The sequence below is a fragment of the Saccoglossus kowalevskii genome, chromosome 4 (genome assembly GCF_978046115.1).
Source record: "Saccoglossus kowalevskii chromosome 4, keSacKowa6.1, whole genome shotgun sequence".
Lineage (NCBI taxonomy): Eukaryota > Metazoa > Hemichordata > Enteropneusta > Harrimaniidae > Saccoglossus > Saccoglossus kowalevskii.
Window position 1 is genome coordinate 43133784 of NC_140644.1, and position 20791 is coordinate 43154574.

The 20791-nt window shown below is 36.5% G+C and overlaps 1 protein-coding gene across 2 annotated transcripts; it reads left to right on the plus strand.

The window, feature by feature from the left end:
- Window positions 1-1291: 1291 nt before the first annotated feature.
- LOC100377671 (mitochondrial ornithine transporter 1-like) lies at window positions 1292-19492 on the plus strand. 2 transcript variants are annotated; one of them, XM_002733797.4, is made up of 6 exons: window positions 1292-1545; window positions 7074-7220; window positions 7968-8364; window positions 12151-12326; window positions 13028-13186; window positions 17241-19492. In XM_002733797.4, exons 2-6 carry the CDS (start codon window positions 7106-7108, stop codon window positions 17372-17374), a joined length of 981 nt encoding a protein of 326 aa, XP_002733843.2. In that variant the 5' UTR covers window positions 1292-1545; window positions 7074-7105; the 3' UTR covers window positions 17375-19492. The 2 variants fall into 2 exon arrangements, with proteins under 2 accessions (XP_002733843.2, XP_085354279.1); XM_085498153.1 differs by having other exon boundaries at window positions 1295-1361.
- The last annotated feature ends 1299 nt before the right edge of the window (window positions 19493-20791 follow it).

The window sequence follows — 20791 nt, forward strand, 5'->3', positions numbered from 1 at the left end:
ACTAATTAAAGAAGCAGCAATACTAAACAAGCAAATGAACAGTAAATGGTATATCGCAATAACGACACAATTAAACAACATCAATGAAAGTGACAAAATTAATTTGGACAGAATAACAACAACTGCTGAAAACAAAAATTTACAAATACAGTTGGAAAAACAATTTAAACAGTACTGGAAAGAAGAATTGAATAATGATCGAGAGGGTAATAAATTGAGAACATACAGAAAATTTAAAAATAAATTTGAATTAGAAAACTATTTGATATCACTGAAAAATGTTGAACTAAGACAAGCATTATGTAAATTTCGACTAAGCAACCACAATTTAAAAATAGACACAGGACGACATTCCAAACCAAAAACACGTGTAAAAGAAAGAGTATGTGAACTTTGCACAAAAAACCAAATAGAAGACGAAAAACATTTCATCATGACTTGTCCATTTTACAATGACCAATGAAAATTAATATTTGAGAACTGTAAGAAACAAATTAATAATTTTGATAATTTTACAATTAATGAACAATTTGCACTGACAATGAGTTATAATTTTACCTCATTTCATATCACACTCGGACTTAAGACAGCAACACCTCCAAGATTGTTAACCTCTAATGCATTAACGCATCATTATTGTTATTACTTTTTTAACAATGGTTTCTTCTACCTTTATTATTGCTGTTAGTGGGATTTATTACTATTCATGTTTTCTTTTAATTTTTTTTTATTTCGATTATTATTATTATTATTATTTAATCATTACTTTAGTCTTAATGTTTTGTATTATTAGTCTAGTTTTGTTTAGTGTAAATGTAACCATTTTAATTCCTCCTGGGGAATTTTACGTGTTTAATAAAGTATAAAGTTACACACACAAAGAAGTGGTTAATGACCAGAATCAGGTCAAGGACAAATTCAAGAAAGCATTCAGGATGAGCGTGTTCCCTAGCACAAACCATAGAGGGACTGTGCACAAACAGATTGAGAGTGTTGGGTTGACCACAGACTAAGCACGTGTAAAAAGAGTGATTTCCCTGCTGTGGGATGATGCAAGAGGTCATAGGCACATGCTATTATTGATTTTAGTAGGCTGCTCGTGTAGCGGGGGACTTCTTCGTCGCGACGGTGGTGTTATCTAATTATCATTTCTCTAATAATAGTAGTTTTATGGATAGCGGCCATTTGTCCCTAACTGGGTGACATTACTTTCTATTCGATTATTCATTTTCCTTTCCATACCCGTAAAATAATGGTCGATTCCCGTGACCTCATCACATGTTTTGTAGGAGTCGCGGGTTCACTTGTCCTGATGCGAGATACAAACATAGCTTACTGGAACGGTTGACATGCCAGTGTTTGTGAGTACCGGGTACTATTATAATCTGTTGGCTATAATTCTCTGACATATAACGGATCACGATGTAGTCAGTGCCGGTTTCTTTCGAATAGGTTCATTTACACAGTCACTCCACAGTCCTTCGCACATCGATCCATTCATTCAGCTGTCAGCCCAGAGGAGAGAAGGACGAATCCCACTACAATGTGAGGCAACTGACCCTATTTGAACAGCTGTTTGTATACATCTTTTTTTTTATCCTATTATCGAATTTCAGAAATGTTACATCTTTATCCCTACTCCCTTGAGGGAATGTGCTTTACCACAGTGCACTGAACTGAATTGTGAATTTAATTTATTCAATCATGAAAAAACAATTAAATAAAAAAGAGGGGAACAAACTGAACTTAGAACATATATAGTATATTTAAACAAAAATTTGAATTAGAAAACTATCTCAATGAAATGAAATGAAAAACTTCAGCCAACGTAGAGTGTTAGCAAAGTTCAGGCTCAGTGACCACAACCTTGAAATTGAATTGGGAAGGAAGAGTAAACCAAAAACCCCAGAAAATGAAAGAACTTGCAAAAAATGCAATTCAGATCAAATTGAAGATGAAATGCATTTCATCTTAGATTGCAATTTCTATGAAGTAGAGAGAAAACATGTCTTGGAGTATTTTAAAATAAAAATTAATGACTTGTCCAGAATGGAAAGCTTTGTGAAAATAATGGGAAATAATATGGCTTTGTCATATTATTTAAAAAATACAATTTTCTAAAAGATAAATATGTAACTGTGGTCTGGGAGAACCTTGCTGCTGTTTAATCAATTTTTCAGAGATTTTCTAATTTGTATTTCTTTCTATGTTGAATTTCAGTGTATTTTATTTTGTAGGTCAAATTTGTCCATTGAGGTATAAAGTATTGTCTGAATGTCAAATTAAAATACACAAGATGTATTTCGATCAAAATATTTCAATAACTATCTACGATTATTTTGATTAATTAATTTCTTGATGCAAAAAAACAAACAAAAGAATTCCCGTTAGTAAATATTGGTATAAATTGTAAAATGTGTATCATGGTGAAATAAAATCCGAGCTATTTTTAGCCTCCATTTTTCACTTGAACTTTATTGTACATTTCATTGTACTGACCCTCTGTGACATGGCTGTGTTGTAATCTAAACCGATCTAGCCATCCATCCATCTTTGTTTCTGCAAAATAGACCTTGTATGGGAAATTGCGTGTTGAGTGCAACATATTTTTTCAACTCAAAATATCATGGGCATTATAATTTTAACCCATTCCAAGTACAAACAAACCATTTGTAAGAAGATTACCTGGAATTCGAAAAGTCTTGGTGGGATACAGATTAACTCAGGAGATTCCCAGAGGGAATTCACAACAGAAATTAAGACATGGTGATTGAATAATAATCCCTATTTGCGTTTATCGTTTATCATTTTGGGAAAAAAATGTACCATTATTTTTTTTTATTTTAATAACTCTAAACACCATAGATGCTTAGACAGAACTATCTGTTTGAAAACCACCCATACCCATACCCATACCCATGTTTTTGTATTACAGCTTACCAAGTTTCAATTCAAGTGCCTGTAGGATTGAATGTCTGTTTCATTTACCACATTTATTTTCCATCATATTAAATATTTGCAATGATTTGTTCATATCCATCACATTTAAAAATATTGTTGTATTGTTTGTTCACAAATTCAATCCAAGGTCATGTTTTTATATCATACTTACTAGCAATACAATGATTCATGGATTGCTTGCTTTGAGCTGTTACACCTACCTACATCACCAGGGACTGGTTGATGCTTGCTTTGAGCTGCTACACCTACCTACATCACCAGGGACTGGTTGACGCTTGCTTTGAGCTGTTACACCTACCTACATCACCAGGGACTGCTTGATGCTTGCTTTGAGCTGCTACACCTACCTACATCACCAGGGACTGGTTGATGCTTGCTTTGAGCTGTTACACCTACCTACATCACCAGGGACTGCTTGATGCTTGCTTTGAGCTGCTACACCTACCTACATCACCAGGGACTGGTTGATGCTTGCTTTGAGCTGTTACACCTACCTACATCACCAGGGACTGGTTGATGCTTGCTTTGAGCTGTTACACCTACCTACATCACCAGGGACTGGTTGATGCTTGCTTTGAGCTGTTACACCTACCTACATCACCAGGGACTGGTTGATGCTTGCTTTGAGCTGTTACACCTACCTACATCACCAGGGACTGGTTGATGCTTGCTTTGAGCTGTTACACCTACCTACATCACCAGGGACTGGTTGATGCTTGCTTTGAGCTGTTACACCTACCTACATCACCAGGGACTGGTTGATGCTTGCTTTAAGCTGTTACACCTACCTACATCACCAGGGACTGGTTGATGCTTGCTTTAAGCTGTTACACCTACCTACATCACCAGGGACTGGTTGATGTTTGCTTTGAGCTGTTACACCTACCTACATCACCAGGGACTGGTTGATGCTTGCTTTGAGCTGTTACACCTACCTACATCACCAGGGACTGGTTGATGCTTGCTTTGAGCTGTTACACCTACCTACATCACCAGGGACTGGTTGATGCTTGCTTTGAGCTGTTACACCTACCTACATCACCAGGGACTGGTTGATGCTTGCTTTGAGCTGTTACACCTACCTACATCACCAGGGACTGGTTGATGCTTGCTTTAAGCTGTTACACCTACCTACATCACCAGGGACTGGTTGATGCTTGCTTTAAGCTGTTACACCTACCTACATCACCAGGGACTGGTTGATGTTTGCTTTGAGCTGTTACACCTACCTACATCACCAGGGACTGGTTGATGCTTGCTTTAAGCTGTTACACCTACCTACATCACCAGGGACTGGTTGATGTTTGCTTTGAGCTGTTACACCTACCTACATCACCAGGGACTGGTTGATGCTTGCTTTGAGCTGTTACACCTACCTACATCACCAGGGACTGTTTGATGCTTGCTTTGAGCTGTTACACCTACCTACATCACCAGGGACTGGTTGATGCTTGCTTTGAGCTGTTACACCTACCTACATCACCAGGGACTGGTTGATGCTTGCTTTGAGCTGTTACACCTACCTACATCACCAGGGACTGGTTGATGCTTGCTTTGAGCTGCTACACCTACCTACATCACCAGGGACTGGTTGATGCTTGCTTTGAGCTGTTACACCTACCTACATCACCAGGGACTGGTTGATGCTTGCTTTGAGCTGTTACACCTACCTACATCACCAGGGACTGGTTGATGCTTGCTTTGAGCTGTTACACCTACCTACATCACCAGGGACTGGTTGATGCTTGCTTTGAGCTGTTACACCTACCTACATCACCAGGGACTGGTTGATGCTTGCTTTAAGCTGTTACACCTACCTACATCACCAGGGACTGGTTGATGCTTGCTTTGAGCTGTTACACCTACCTACATCACCAGGGACTGGTTGATGCTTGCTTTGAGCTGTTACACCTACCTACATCACCAGGGACTGGTTGATGCTTGCTTTGAGCTGTTACACCTACCTACATCACCAGGGACTGGTTGATGTTTGCTTTGAGCTGTTACACCTACCTACATCACCAGGGACTGGTTGATGTTTGCTTTGAGCTGTTACACCTACCTACATCACCAGGGACTGCTTGATGCTTGCTTTGAGCTGTTACACCTACCTACATCACCAGGGACTGGTTGATGCTTGCTTTAAGCTGTTACACCTACCTACATCACCAGGGACTGGTTGATGCTTGCTTTGAGCTGTTACACCTACCTACATCACCAGGGACTGGTTGATGCTTGCTTTGAGCTGTTACACCTACCTACATCACCAGGGACTGGTTGATGCTTGCTTTGAGCTGTTACACCTACCTACATCACCAGGGACTGGTTGATGTTTGCTTTGAGCTGTTACACCTACCTACATCACCAGGGACTGGTTGATGTTTGCTTTGAGCTGTTACACCTACCTACATCACCAGGGACTGCTTGATGCTTGCTTTGAGCTGTTACACCTACCTACATCACCAGGGACTGGTTGATGCTTGCTTTGAGCTGTTACACCTACCTACATCAACAGGGACTGGTTGATGCTTGCTTTGAGCTGGAAACCCCACATCGGTCCTTTCAAATTACCAAAATGTGAAAACAAAATTAAGATTTGTACATTCTCTGGATAATGATATAATTTGTTACCTGCTTCTGTATATATAACCAAAATTATATTTATAAAACTGAGTATGCAAATATGCGATTAAGACCACGTGTGAATTGAAGAAGTCACATGAAAGCTTAATTATTATTCCTGAGTCTCTGAAAAAATTTATTGTTTTTTGTAGTGTTGGCATTTATTCACAAATACTGTAATACATGCACTTTGCAACTAGCAACTACAGCATTCTGTGATGATATTGGTTAGAACTACGTTTGATTGAAGCACACAGAATATAATTTCTCCCAGGCATTCAGAATTCCTGTCAGTTTATTCTCATGATATCTTCACCATATATCACTATATAAAGTGCATACCTTTATCTTATAAACCCTTGACAATTAATATATAATAGTATCAGTTGTAAAATTAAAACATTGTAAATCCCCCTAAAAATAATTATATTCAGGTTTTAATTTTGAATCACTATAGAATATAGAATAGAAGATGACTTTTCTTTTTAGGTTTATGGTCAAACAAAGCCAGTCAAACAATGAGTATCTATTGTAATTTTACATGTACACATGCATTTTAGCAGATTTCACTTATCAGCGAAAATAGCAAAATTAAAACCTCATGAATTATTAACGAGTTCCATTATATCATATATATTATCTTTATTTCAGATGTATTGTTTTTCATCAAAATGTATTATCTTCATTTCAAATGTATTGTTTTTCATCAAAATGTATTATCTTCATTTCAAATGTATTGTTTTTCATCAAAATGTATTATCTTCATTTCAAATGTATTGTTTTTCATCAAAATGTATTATCTTCATTTCAAATGTATTGTTTTTCATCAAAATGTATTATCTTCATTTCAAATGTATTGTTTTTCATCAAAATGTATTATCTTTATTTCAGATGTATTGTTTTTCATCAAAATGTATTATCTTCATTTCAAATGTATTGTTTTTCATCAAAATGTATTATCTTCATTTCAAATGTATTGTTTTTCATCAAAATGTATTATCTTCATTTCAAATGTATTGTTTTTCATCAAAATGTATTATCTTCATTTCAAATGTATTGTTTTTCATCAAAATGTATTATCTTCATTTCAAATGTATTGTTTTTCATCAAAATGTATTATCTTCATTTCAAATGTATTGTTTTTCATCAAAATGTATTATCTTCATTTCAAATGTATTGTTTTTCATCAAAATGTATTATCTTCATTTCAAATGTATTGTTTTTCATCAAAATGTATTATCTTCATTTTAAATGTATTGTTTTTCATCAAAATGTATTATCTTCATTTCAAATGTATTGTTTTTCATCAAAATGTATTATCTTCATTTCAAATGTATTGTTTTTCATCAAAATGTATTATCTTCATTTCAAATGTATTGTTTTTCATCAAAATGTATTATCTTCATTTCAAATGTATTGTTTTTCATCAAAATGTATTATCTTTATTTCAGATGTATTATTTTTAACAAAATGTATTATCATTATTTCAGATGTATTATTTTAACATAATAAAAGACTCATCATGACAATAACAGAAGCCCCAGGTGGTTTAGTGGAAGGCTTTGTTCATCCACATTCACCTGCACCAGTTCATCCTATTTGGCAATCATTTGCTGAATTCACAGCTGGTGCTGTCGGTAAGTCAATATCTTACATATTTGGAAAAAGTGATTAATGGTGTTGTATTTCTTATTTGAAAATTTCAAAAATAGTTGTGTCAGGGTTTTTTGAGAAAAAGAGAGAGCACTGCAATTCAGCGGTGCCACCAAGTGGAGGAAATAGGGTTCTCCCTACCAGGGTGTAGAGTTTTTGAGAATTCTAGGTTAAAATGAAGCATTCTATGGCTTCCTTGGGGCCAAAATTACTGTCAGACAGATGTGACACATGTGATCCCTGGTCAATTAGAATTTTATGGTTGCAAGAGAATCTGCTTCCCAGAATAAGGGGGCGCATGGCTGTGGCATGAGGGCGCTGAGCCCCTGTTCCCTTGTTTAAAACAATCCCTGGTTGCATAGTATGTGACAGGAATATAATCATGTCATTGGTGGAAAAGAATCACATTCAACCTGTGTTGATTAATACGATCATTGTACTTCTTTGATGTACATCCTTGTTATTATTATGGCATGTCACATTTGACATCTACATCCTACCATATTGGGAAATTTCAATTGTGGATTGATTAATCAGTATTTCAAAGATGGTCGTCATTTCAAAATGAAGTCAATAGCGAGAGAGTTTTATTAATATTAATGACCTGCACTGTTCTTGGCTTCTTGATTTTTGAAGATGTTTTGTCATGAATGAGCTGTGTCTGGCTTGGCATTATCTATCAATGCTGATTGCTAGAAATCTTATCAAACTCTATTTTATTTCATCAACAGGTGGCGTTGCATGCGTCATCACCGGGCAACCATTCGACACAATCAAAGTCAAAATGCAAACTTTTCCTTCATTGTATACCTCAAGTATTCAGTGTTGTCGAGTGAGCATTAAAAATGAACAATTTATCGGTCTTTACAGAGGCACCGTTCCAGCTCTCGCTGCTAACATACTTGAAAACTCAATATTGTTTCTGTGTTATGGTCTGTGTAAAAAGGCTGTTTGTCAGGTCATGGGTCACCCACATGAGGACCATCTCACGGCGCTTGAAAACGCTACTGCCGGGGCAGGTGCAGGCTTTTTTTCTTCATTAGGACTTTGTCCAACTGAACTTGTGAAGTGTCGAATGCAAGCAATGCACGAGGTCATTGCATCAGAAGGGAAAAAAACGACAGGCAGGTATGTTTTGTATGCAAGTTATTGAGTATATAGAGTTAGTTGTTTTCGATAAAATGAGTAAAAAATGAAAAAAATAAATGTCAGTCCCTGTTGTTTTGAACGATTCTATGAAATTAGTAGTGTAACATGATCACAACTTGTGCAGATGGCTGCTTAGCTGTGAGTCTTTTATACTGACATATTGTAAATAATAAAACCATATTTGCTGTATTAGTAACATAATAATCTAGTTAACCTTGTTATTTTCAATAATATCTGTAATAAATGCAATTCTTGGTTCTTCAAGAACCGATGATATCCGATGTGATGATATCCATGTCCTGACTTGTTATTAGGTTAATAAAATAAATATATTAAGTAAATTATTAAATATAAGTAAATTAAATAAGAAATGATATGACATTTTATTAAGCTATTAAGCACATTCAGACGATATACTATACAGAACTATATGTTTTGAGAAGTCTATACATTTAATGGTGATGACAGGGTAATTATGACCAGTTAAAAATATATTTGGATTTATATCTATAAAATGTCATGTCATGTCTCCAAAATATCATGCTGTTGTCCTGCAAGGTCACATTCTTTCACCGCATGTCAGTACTCAAAATAAACAGTAGCCCTGGACTCACAGAGCTATTCTGACTTGTAAGCAACACATGTTATGCATAATTTGACCGATGATATCCATGTGTGTGCATCACACTTGTCGATGATATCCATGTGTGTGCATCACACTTGCCGATGATATCCATGTGTGTGCATCACACTTGCCGATGATATCCATGTGTGTGCATCACACTTGTCGATGATATCCATGTGTGTGCATCACACTTGTCGATGATATCCATGTGTGTGCATCACACTTGCCGATGATATCCATGTGTGTGCATCACACTTGCCGATGATATCCATGTGTGTGCATCACACTTGCCGATGATATCCATGTGTGTGCATCACACTTGCCGATGATATCCATGTGTGTGCATCACACTTGTCGATGATATCCATGTGTGTGCATCACACTTGCCGATGATATCCATGTGTGTGCATCACACTTGCCGATGATATCCATGTGTGTGCATCACACTTGCCGATGATATCCATGTGTGTGCATCACACTTGCCGATGATATCCATGTGTGTGCATCACACTTGCCGATGATATCCATGTGTGTGCATCACACTTGCCGATGATATCCATGTGTGTGCATCACACTTGTCGATGATATCCATGTGTGTGCATCACACTTGTCGATGATATCCATGTGTGTGCATCACACTTGCCGATGATATCCATGTGTGTGCATCACACTTGCCGATGATATCCATGTGTGTGCATCACACTTGCCGATGATATCCATGTGTGTGCATCACACTTGCCGATGATATCCATGTGTGTGCATCACACTTGCCGATGATATCCATGTGTGTGCATCACACTTGCCGATGATATCCATGTGTGTGCATCACACTTGCCGATGATATCCATGTGTGTGCATCACACTTGCCGATGATATCCATGTGTGTGCATCACACTTGTCGATGATATCCATGTGTGTGCATCACACTTGTCGATGATATCCATGTGTGTGCATCACACTTGCCGATGATATCCATGTGTGTGCATCACACTTGCCGATGATATCCATGTGTGTGCATCACACTTGCCGATGATATCCATGTGTGTGCATCACACTTGCCGATGATATCCATGTGTGTGCATCACACTTGCCGATGATATCCATGTGTGTGCATCACACTTGCCGATGATATCCATGTGTGTGCATCACACTTGTCGATGATATCCATGTGTGTGCATCACACTTGTCGATGATATCCATGTGTGTGCATCACACTTGCCGATGATATCCATGTGTGTGCATCACACTTGCCGATGATATCCATGTGTGTGCATCACACTTGCCGATGATATCCATGTGTGTGCATCACACTTGCCGATGATATCCATGTGTGTGCATCACACTTGCCGATGATATCCATGTGTGTGCATCACACTTGCCGATGATATCCATGTGTGTGCATCACACTTGCCGATGATATCCATGTGTGTGCATCACACTTGCCGATGATATCCATGTGTGTGCATCACACTTGCCGATGATATCCATGTGTGTGCATCACACTTGCCGATGATATCCATGTGTGTGCATCACACTTGCCGATGATATCCATGTGTGTGCAAGAACCAATAAACCCAATGAAATACCAGTATTACAATCTGATAGCTCAGTCAGGCTATAAAGTCAAAACCTGCATCTCATTCATTATGTTGAAAACCATTGATTACTTATATATACCTTGTTTCTATCGTTTCTAATCAATAGTGATTGGTCAATTCTTTGACTATGACACCACAATATAGTAAAGTAGGACAAAATGTCCGGATAACTGGCAAATGGTCAAATTAAGGTAGAGATGCAGTTTACCTGACAGGTATTTTAATTAATTAATTAAGAAACCAAGATGACCTCCCTTGTCCACAAAACTATACATTTTCGGAAAGCTTATTGTATGAATTTTAAAGTTTTGTTATTATTTTATTTTTATGGACACTGTAGTTTGAAATATGCACAAAAATGTGCTTTTTTGGTCAAAGGTAATTTAAAAAAAATTAGCTTCTTAACCATGCTTCTGTTTCCTGTCAAAATTGGTTTATGGGTACATTTGTTTATTATGAAGAAAACGCTGTCTTGTCTTGAAAACTGTCTACCAGTTGTCAATTTTGTAGGGCAGCAGCTCAAATTTCACTACTTCAAGTTTATGCATAAATTAACACCCAGGCTAGTTGTCTGTTTTTAAAGTTCTGGAATGTGCACTAAAAAGAAGCTGAGATAATTGCTAATTTGCATAACAATTCACTCAGTGAGAAGTTTGCTAATACTCATAATTAAAATGGCTGTTACAGTTTCAAATTTAAATGTATTATCGTTTTGTTAATTCTTTTTTTACCATGTTTTTTTTCAATTATTTATGTACAGCCTTGCTAAATCTTGCTAAGCATTCAAGAGATAATTTTTCACCTGTTATCTATATTTTAAAATCGTTTTTTGAGTATGTTCCACTATTCACAATTCTACAAAATTTCAAGTCTATAGCCAAGACTTTTTGGATAATAAAAAGCAAAAAAAAAAAAAAAAATGCACTCCCATGTGCCCACGAACCTGCATCTCTACCTTAAGCTGACAATTGATATAGTGAACCTTTACAATGAAGAGATTAATGTCCATGTAATTGACGACCTCTGTCAAGCTATCAGTCAAAGTATCACTCATAAATCAATAGTTAACTAAGCAATAATATAATAACATTATTGTAATGACTATGTTGCTATGCAGTAATTATGTTGCTATGCAGTAATTATGTTGCTAGAATTCAATTATTATGCATTTACAATTTTAGTTATATTAACAAAATAAATCAGTAATAAATGAATCAATAAAAATATCAGAAAATAGTTCTAAAATTTGTTGAAAACGAAATATTTGTTTAAGTGAAAATTGAGTGGTTGGCCTGGCTCAATCATAGTTTCTTGTTATCTCCTTTGGTATGAATTGCCTTTAAAACTTTACTTGGTAGAAGTTTTATTTGTGACTTTGTAGACTTTATAGCTATGAACATAGTTACGACTATTGAATTTTTGTTTTTAAAAATATCCACCCATATGCAATGTTATTCTCAAATTTAACTTAAATTATAGAAATATTGATAGATTTAGTTTGTATTGTGGGAAATGAAAATACAGTCCTGAATTTCTTGTTAGATTTTCCACATGGAGTGTTACTAAAGCGTTAATAAGACAGGATGGATTTCATGGCCTGTTTCAAGGATTAACGAGTACATGGGCGAGAGAAGTTCCTGGATATTTTTTTTTCTTTGGTGGTTATGAAATCAGTCGCAGTATACTCATCCCCAAGGGCAATCCTAATGCTGAAATAAGTAAGTGTGGCTCACTCTATTCCAGTCCAGTCCAGTCCAGTCCATTCCATTCCATTCCATTCCATTCTATTCTATTCTATTCTATTCTATTAATTTTCAAATTATTGTGTTTGTTTATATCTATAGTGTGCTATCAGACCCCTTTCTCCTTATCTCCCCTCCCTCCTTCCCTTCCTATCTCCCCATCTCCCCTGCCTCGGCTGAATGCAACAAATTACATTTATTTATTGCTAGCCAGCTATTGAATCTTGACCTCTGGCAATAAGGTCAACTTAGGGTTGAGCATAATATATGAGCACAGATTATCTTTAGAACAATTCAGTTCATGTCATTATATCAGCTTTTGTGTGTTAACATGACAAACAGCTTGAGTGTTATCTTGACAGACAGCTTCTTAATTTTCTAATTTTGAATATGTCTATACTCTCAGAACACTGGAGTTCTTTCTAAGTATTCTTTGCTATAAGAGCTTATCGGTATGGAATTTTACATTGATTTCTCCTGTCCCATACTAGTGCATATAATACCTATATTAAGAATACCTGCAAATTGTGCCATTAGGTACTGCTAGATTTATAAAGTAAAAGTATTATATTCTACTGGATTAATAAGGTATGTTGATACAAGCACATGTATATATACATGCCACCTCCCCTAGTAAGTGTTCCTAGGATTTATAAGGTATACTATCTGTGTGTCAGGTCCTTTAAGGTTAATGATTTGCGGTGGCTTTGCCGGTGCCTGTCTATGGAGTGCAATGTACCCGGTGGATGTTGTAAAATCACGCATACAAGTGCAGTCAATGGTAGGGAAAGTGCAGGGATTTATGCCAACGCTGAAAACAATTATACGAACTGAAGGTAAGAAAATTTATCTTGAGGTAGAGATGCAGTTTATTTGGCTTGCTTTTTAATTGAGTAATTAGACGATGAAGATTGTATTATATATCCAACATGTTATATATTTTCTGAAAGCTTATTATACAAACTTTGTAAAACTTGTCTTTATTTTAAATATCCAGAATGCGTTTTTGATTTTGGGTCAAAAATATGCTTTTTTGGACAAAAGTGGTTTAAAAAAAATTAGCTTAAAAACTTCAAGTCCATTTGTGGGTAAAATTATATCACTGGATACCTTGGTATACTACTAATTCAAATGCGTCAACTCATCTCTCTAACGGCTTTCAAAGTCGCACAGCATGACCTCAAAGTTCACTCTTTTCTATTTTTGCATAATTTATATATCCATGTTAATTGCGGACTTGTTATTTTGGTTCCACTCACCGTAATAAACTGTCCGGACGCATTTTGAAGGGGGAGCACCTTGTCAATAATGTGTGAAAATTTCGAGCCAAATGGCCAAAGCGTCTATCAGCTATTTTAATTTAAACCCAAGAATTCACCAAAAATAGAAGACGAGAAAAAGGCTAATTTGCATATTTGCGTGTTCAACCGGGAATTACTGCTTTGTCCTACTTTGTCATACTTTCTAGACTATTGAAAATGAAAGTTAACGTATAGACATAGACATTTTATGTAAAATGGTTGGACCAGAACAACTGCTCTTGAATATATAAATCAGAAACACGTCATCCATACCAGTGTTTTGATGGGGTTGGTAAAAACACGTGGCAATGCCCAGTAAATATGGCGTCATCTCATGAATTATTAAACAGGGGGCGGTCCTAGGAAGGTGACCTTTTATCACGATCAAAACATCATGGCTTCTCTTTGATGTATTTTCAATAAAAAATCTACGAGTATTTCAGAGCCTATGGTTTACCGTGAAGAGTACAAAGTAGGATATTAAATTATTTATCCTCGATGATTTTTATGTAGTATTGAGAACCAACTGCAGGAAGCGAACGCACAATAATGAATAATCGCGTAATCCTAGAATCGAAACGCGAGGCACAGAAGTTTTGTTCAGCGTTTCCAATCCAATTTTTCCCACTGCAACATATTTGTTAAAAGAAATATTTGAATTCTGTTCGTCTTTTAGGGAGGCAATTTTCTATTTTTTTCGATTTTGGTAAGGCCTTATTCAGGGATTTTCTAAGACAGTCGCAGACAATCAGCGCACGGATGTACGTACAAAACATGCTGTTGTACTACCGGCGACGGTCGCCTGCAAAAAGAGAGCTCCAGCTCCTAACGTAAAAGTTTTAAAATTTCGACCGGTTTTAAATAATTAGTGTTGGAAATCTGACATGTTTTAAGAATGCAAAATTAAGGTGCATTTTCGAACGGTCGAATAGAAATCGGCAAATGAAAAAAATAGGAGTGCTAAACAGTGTGTTCGTTAGTTTAAAAAAAATGGAATGTCCGTCAAATTGACGTAAACTTTCCCATTTTTCACTCAAAAATCAAAACAAAATCATCAATCAGTAAGTATTATGACAAGGAAAACAAAACATCAGACGCGGAGAAGCGGTCAGCGCGTCAAAAGAGTTGTTAATGTATCAAGTTACCTCTCTCTGTGATTTATTTTTCATTGAAATTATTTGCTTGTTTTCAATTAATTTTAGCGTACCTCTGCAATTTATTTTAGCATTGTCAGTTGTTTGCTTCATTGAATTAAACGGAGTTCGTCCGGTTGCAAACAAAGCTGTCTCGCACCACCTAGAAAAACTTGCGAATGATCGAAGTACAGGTACCCATTGGACAAAAGATACCACAGGGAGCCCAGGAACTATAATCAACTATCAACTGCAGTACGCAGTCTCTATGAGCGGGGTGGGGGTGGGGGGGGTGGTGGTGTATCGGCTGGTATCTAGTGTAAGAAATAGACAAGGGATGAAGGCTCCAGCCAGCTCACATTTTTTAAACTCGAAAAAACAGACGAAAAGAATGAAAAATAAAATCTAAAAAAAATACCAGGTTGAAGAATATTAGTTGCTCCTTCAAATTTCGCCAAAGCCTTGCCTACATTTTACCGATATCTGCAGAATAAATCAAGAAAACTACACAAATTGACTCCATTTAGGAATTCCTAACGGTTTGCCCGAACACACGGCAAAGTTTGGAGGCGTGGTCTGTAAGCATTTGGCAACAACCAATCACAAGACTGGTTACGAACCACATCAAGGTCACGACTCGGTTAGCCTTGCTCAACTGGTTCGTAACCAGTCTTGTGATTGGTTGTTGACAAATGCTGAACAGGCCACGCCTCCAACGGTGTCGTGCGTTCGGACTAACCGTTAGGAATTTCTAAATGGAGTCAATTTGTGTAGTTTTCTTGATTTATTCTGCAGATATCGATAAAATGTAGGTAAGGTATTGGCGAAATTCGAAGGAGCAACTAATATTCTCCAACCTGGTATTTTTTTTAGATTTTATTTTTTTCGTCTGTTTTTTCGAGTTTAAAAAATGTGAGCTGGCTGGAGCCTTCATCCCTTGTCTATTTATTACACTAGATACCAGCCGATTTCCCCCCCCCCCCCCACTCATAGAGACTGCGTACTACAGTTCATAGTTGATTATAGTACCTGGGCTCCCTGTGAAGATACACGAAAGTTTGTATCTCCCCGACCAGTGCAATATATCCGGTTAGAATCAAAGCTCACGTGTCCCTTATTCGAGGGACCAGATTCTGCCATAAATTCGGGATGGGATTTAGAAAAAAATAAAATAGGACTTTTAAGGTGTATTTTGGCGTCATTTTCGGACATTTCAATCATTCCTGATGCCTAAAATAGAGTCTAAGTTTTACCATGGTTTTACCGTAGTCATTGACGCATATTCAAGAGTATGATGTTTATTGTGACTAGCGTGAATGGGTAAGCTTCGTTTCGACAATGAGCAGTTATCACTGTAAACAATGTTAAAATATTCTTCACATGCTCAGTTTATTTTTTGAGAACAATTATTTAAAAATAAAATCTCTCAGTCAATCAGAAACTCGGATTCACGCCTTCAGGGAAAGTCATGTTTGGACGCTCACATTGATGTTGTTTTCCGTTCGGCGGGCTGATGCCTTCAGTGTAGCTTTTGCCTCTTCCGACATAGAAATCATCTGAATCTTCTTTCTATCTCTCTTTCTTTTCACACCACGCATAATGTATTGATAAAAATTAGGAAAAAACGCTGAGGAAATATAATGTTTGGTTTGCTAGCGAGTGATAACTGATTTGAGAATAATTGCACGTGCGCGTGAATTGAATGAACAATGACCCGTACAATCTCGATTTGCATATTGTCAATCAAAGGTCCTATTATTTGATTACTCATGCAAATTAGGCAATTGGACATAAACATTGCCACGTGTGAGTGTTTTTTTATTTTTAACCAGAAAATAAACAGCAATTTTAACGGTGTTCCAATAAGAATTTATTGGTCAAATTTTCACAGAATGTTCTTTAGATAAAAATCTATATAAAAAACAAAAAAAACTATTTTTGATTTAAATTCACAAATAAACTGCATCTCTACCTTAAGCAAATATTTTAGGGTGTGTTATTCCAAAATAGCCAATACCTTGTTAATTTGTTGTCCAGTCTATTTTAATCTCATCACTTACACACTGGTTTAAATACAATACGCTCTGAAAACATTTCTAGCAGTGATAATTACTGTAAAATACTTGATTTTAGCTGGATTTAATTCTCACGTAAAAGACTTTTTGGGTGTTTTGCATGGAATTTATTTTATCTTATTTATCTTATTATTTGATAAGTTGTATGTAAAATATAGGAAAAAAAGTATATTAGAGAGATTTTATTTTCACTGAATCATTCCTTCAGCGAAAATAGCGAAATTAAGTCTTTTACAGTAAACTGTTTAGGATACATGCATTCTTGTTGAAATAATCTTACAATATAAACATGCAAGTTGTATATCACTGTATGACTTGTCAAAAATTATTTCCAAACAAATATGTATAATTTTGTATGCTATTGTTTGTTTGTCTTCATAGGTATTGGAGCTTTGTACAATGGTGTTGTACCGTGTGTACTGAGGTCGTTTCCTGCCAATGGTGCGTTATTTGTGGCCTATGAATGGACTCGTAAACATTTAATATTAATTCAACCTTCAAACTTCAATATATAGTTTTTAAAATAGAAGAATCTATCTGAGGTATATGGTACATGGACTGTGATATCCCAGCCAGACACCCTCTCTTTAACCGTGATACCAATGTCACTGCTATTTGGTATGCAAATTACTGTACATATGTATTATAGGAATGTTAGAACAACCATTGTGAAATGTTAGAACTGAAGAACTGATTATATTTTTAATTCAATATTTAACCTATTTCTATATCTCTCTTAATGTTTTCATTTTTGAAAACCAAACAAACTCATTTATATATTTTCTGAAAGCTAAACAAAATACTGTAATAATCATTGCAGAATATTAGCCAGCAGTAGATTTCCTCATTTTAATGTAAAACTATTTCTAACAGTTTTTCATCAAATTAATAAAAATTTAATATTTTTACTTTATTATAAATCATATTTCAATGTTTATCAACAAGCATTATTAAAACGTATGTGTTCTAAATTATAGTGCGTAATTAGTCAGACTATAGAACACAAACAATTCAATGTTTCAAGTTTACAAAACATAAATGTAGAAACCCTCCCAATCTTGAAGCTGTAAAGAATTGTACAAATTTTCTTCAAAATCTATTCTTGCCATTCAGCATTAATTAAAATAGTTTTTATTTTTAGTAGTGATTCTGTAGGTATCATAGTTTGGTATCACAGTATTATAGAAACACGAATGTAGATGTGTAATTTATTTGAACTACAAATATTTTTCATTTTTTTATTTTTCAAATATTTCTACCCTCTATTCAGATTAGCAGTGTATTAACTGTAAAATTTAAAGCACGGTAGTCGTCGCGCTGGGCATGTGACACATTTGTGTTGATAAACATTGATTTTCCCACAATCCAATGCGCTCTTCAAATGGAAATCACAAGTATGTGGCTTGACCTGGGCGTGACTTGCACTAATTACCACCGGTGACTCCTTCGATACCTTCCAATAAAATGAAAATTACTTAATTAAAGCTTGGAAATGTCCCAGTTCGGACTCGTTGATCTGCGCAACAGTCAAAGTGGCCATCTTTGTTTATATGAGACCCATATATCTCGTACATGCGCAGGGCGACGACTACCACGCTTTAAAAATGTCTATTAATGCACAAATTAGGGAGCCCTGTAATGACATATGATGGATCAGGAGAGAATTGGATTTGCATAATTATGATTAGTTTGATGAAATATAGGCTCTAAACAAAAAAAATACCCATCATGAACAAAATTGCAGTCTTTTCCTGATAATTCAATTTTAACTATAAAATGTAACAAAAATTTGTAAAAAAGAATAACGAGTGTGAAGACAGCATTTGGTTCGATTCACATTTGTTTGAAACGTCCATTGAAATACCTATAATTCACTCAAATGTTGATATATAGCAATTTCAGCTAATTTAACAATATTTTTGTGCAAGGGAAAAATAGAGATCAATTTAGTATTTTCTGTGGAAATCATGGTTATAAATACTTTCATAGTGTGCATGACAGAAGCAAGGACAATGATTATGAATAAAAGCATCATCAACATCCTTGTTTCAAAGATTTTAATTGTTTTTAAATTGAGTGGTGATAATTTGATTCTATATAATTTTTTACATAAGATTCATTTTCTTTAAACATATTTATGCATTTCTCGTCTGTTTTTAGAGCTATTTTATACTTTTTTGAGCCCATGTGACTTCCGATGTGAGCGAAACTGTAGGACTATTTATAACGATAATTTTCTCCAAAAGAAATAGGTTTTCCTACACAAAATATTCTATATATAAACTTTTATGTAAATTATAGATATTTCAATTTGTACGTCAATTGAACGCAAAACGAACCGAACAGTGTCTTTACACTCGTAAAAAAAACTATCTGCTTGCCTACCGCTAACAGAATACAGCAACATTTTTGAAAATATTTTAATTTGTTCATTGTTATAATTGTCAATTATAGTTTAACATAATCAAATGGGCATCACTGGTTAAACAGGAACAAGCACACTACTCACACACTTCTAGTTCATATTAGCAGTATGTCTTGTACTGATAGGACACAGACATGTATATACAATCATGTTGTAAATTATTGCTTGCAATCAAGTTGAATAAACTATCACACCTGTTAAATAGGAATATTTATTTCTTTTCTTTATTACCAAAAAACAACATTAGCAGCCAATGCTATGGTGGGGGTGAGCAAAAACAACACGAGCAGCCAATGCTATGGTGGGGGTGAGCAAAAACAACACGAGCAGCCAATGCTATGGTGGGGGTGAGCAAAAACAACACGAGCAGCCAATGCTATGGTGGGGGTGAGCAAAAACAACACGAGCAGCCAATGCTATGGTGGGGGTGAGCAAAAACAACACGAGCAGCCAATGCTATGGCGGGGGTGAGCAAAAACAACACGAGCAGTCAATGCTATGGTGGGGGAGAGCAAAAACAACACGAGCAGCCAATGCTATGGTGGGGGTGAGCAAAAACAACACGAGCAGCCAATGCTATGGTGGGGGAGAGCAAAAACAACACGAGCAGCCAATGCTATGGTGGGGGTGAGCAAAAACAACACGAGCAGTCAATGCTATGGTGGGGGTGAGCAAATTCAACAGGAGCAGCCAATGCTATGGTGGGGGTGAGCAAAAACAAAAGGAGCAGCCAATGCTTTGGTGGGGTGAGCAAAAACAAGAGGAGCAGCCAATGCTATGGTGGGGGTGAGCAAAAACAACACGAGCAGCCAATGCTATGGTGGGGGTGAGCAAAAACAACACGAGCAGCCAATGTTATGGTGAGAGTGAGCCAAAACAACACGAGCAGCCAATGCTTTGGTGGGGGTGAGCAAAAATAACAGGAGCAGCCAATGCTATGGTGGGGGTGAGCAAAAACAAGAGGAGCAGCCAATGCTTTGGTGGGGGTGAGCAAAAACAAGAGGAGCAGCCAATGCTATGGTGGGGGTGAGCAAAAACAACACGAGCAGCCAATGCTATGGTGGGGGTGAGCAAAAACAACACGAGCAGCCAATGCTATGGTGGGGGTGAGCAAAAACAACAAGAGCAGCCAATGCTATGGTGGGGGTGAGCAAAAACAACAGGAGCATCCAATGCTATGGTGGGGTGAGCAAAAACAACACGAGCAGCCAATGCTATGGTGGGGGTGAGCAAAAACAACATTCGCAGCCAATGCTATGGTGGGGGTGAGCAAAAACAACAGGAGCTGCCAATTCTATGGTGAGGGTGAGCAAAAACAACATTCGCAGCCAATGCTATGGTGGGGTGAGCAAAAACAACGCGAGCAGCCAATGCTATGGTGGGGGTGAGCAAAAACAACACGAGCAGCCAATGCTATGGTGGGGGTGAGCAAAAACAACACGAGCAGCCAATGCTATGGTGGGGGTGAGCAAAAACAACAGGAGCAGCCAATGCTTTGGTGGGCGTG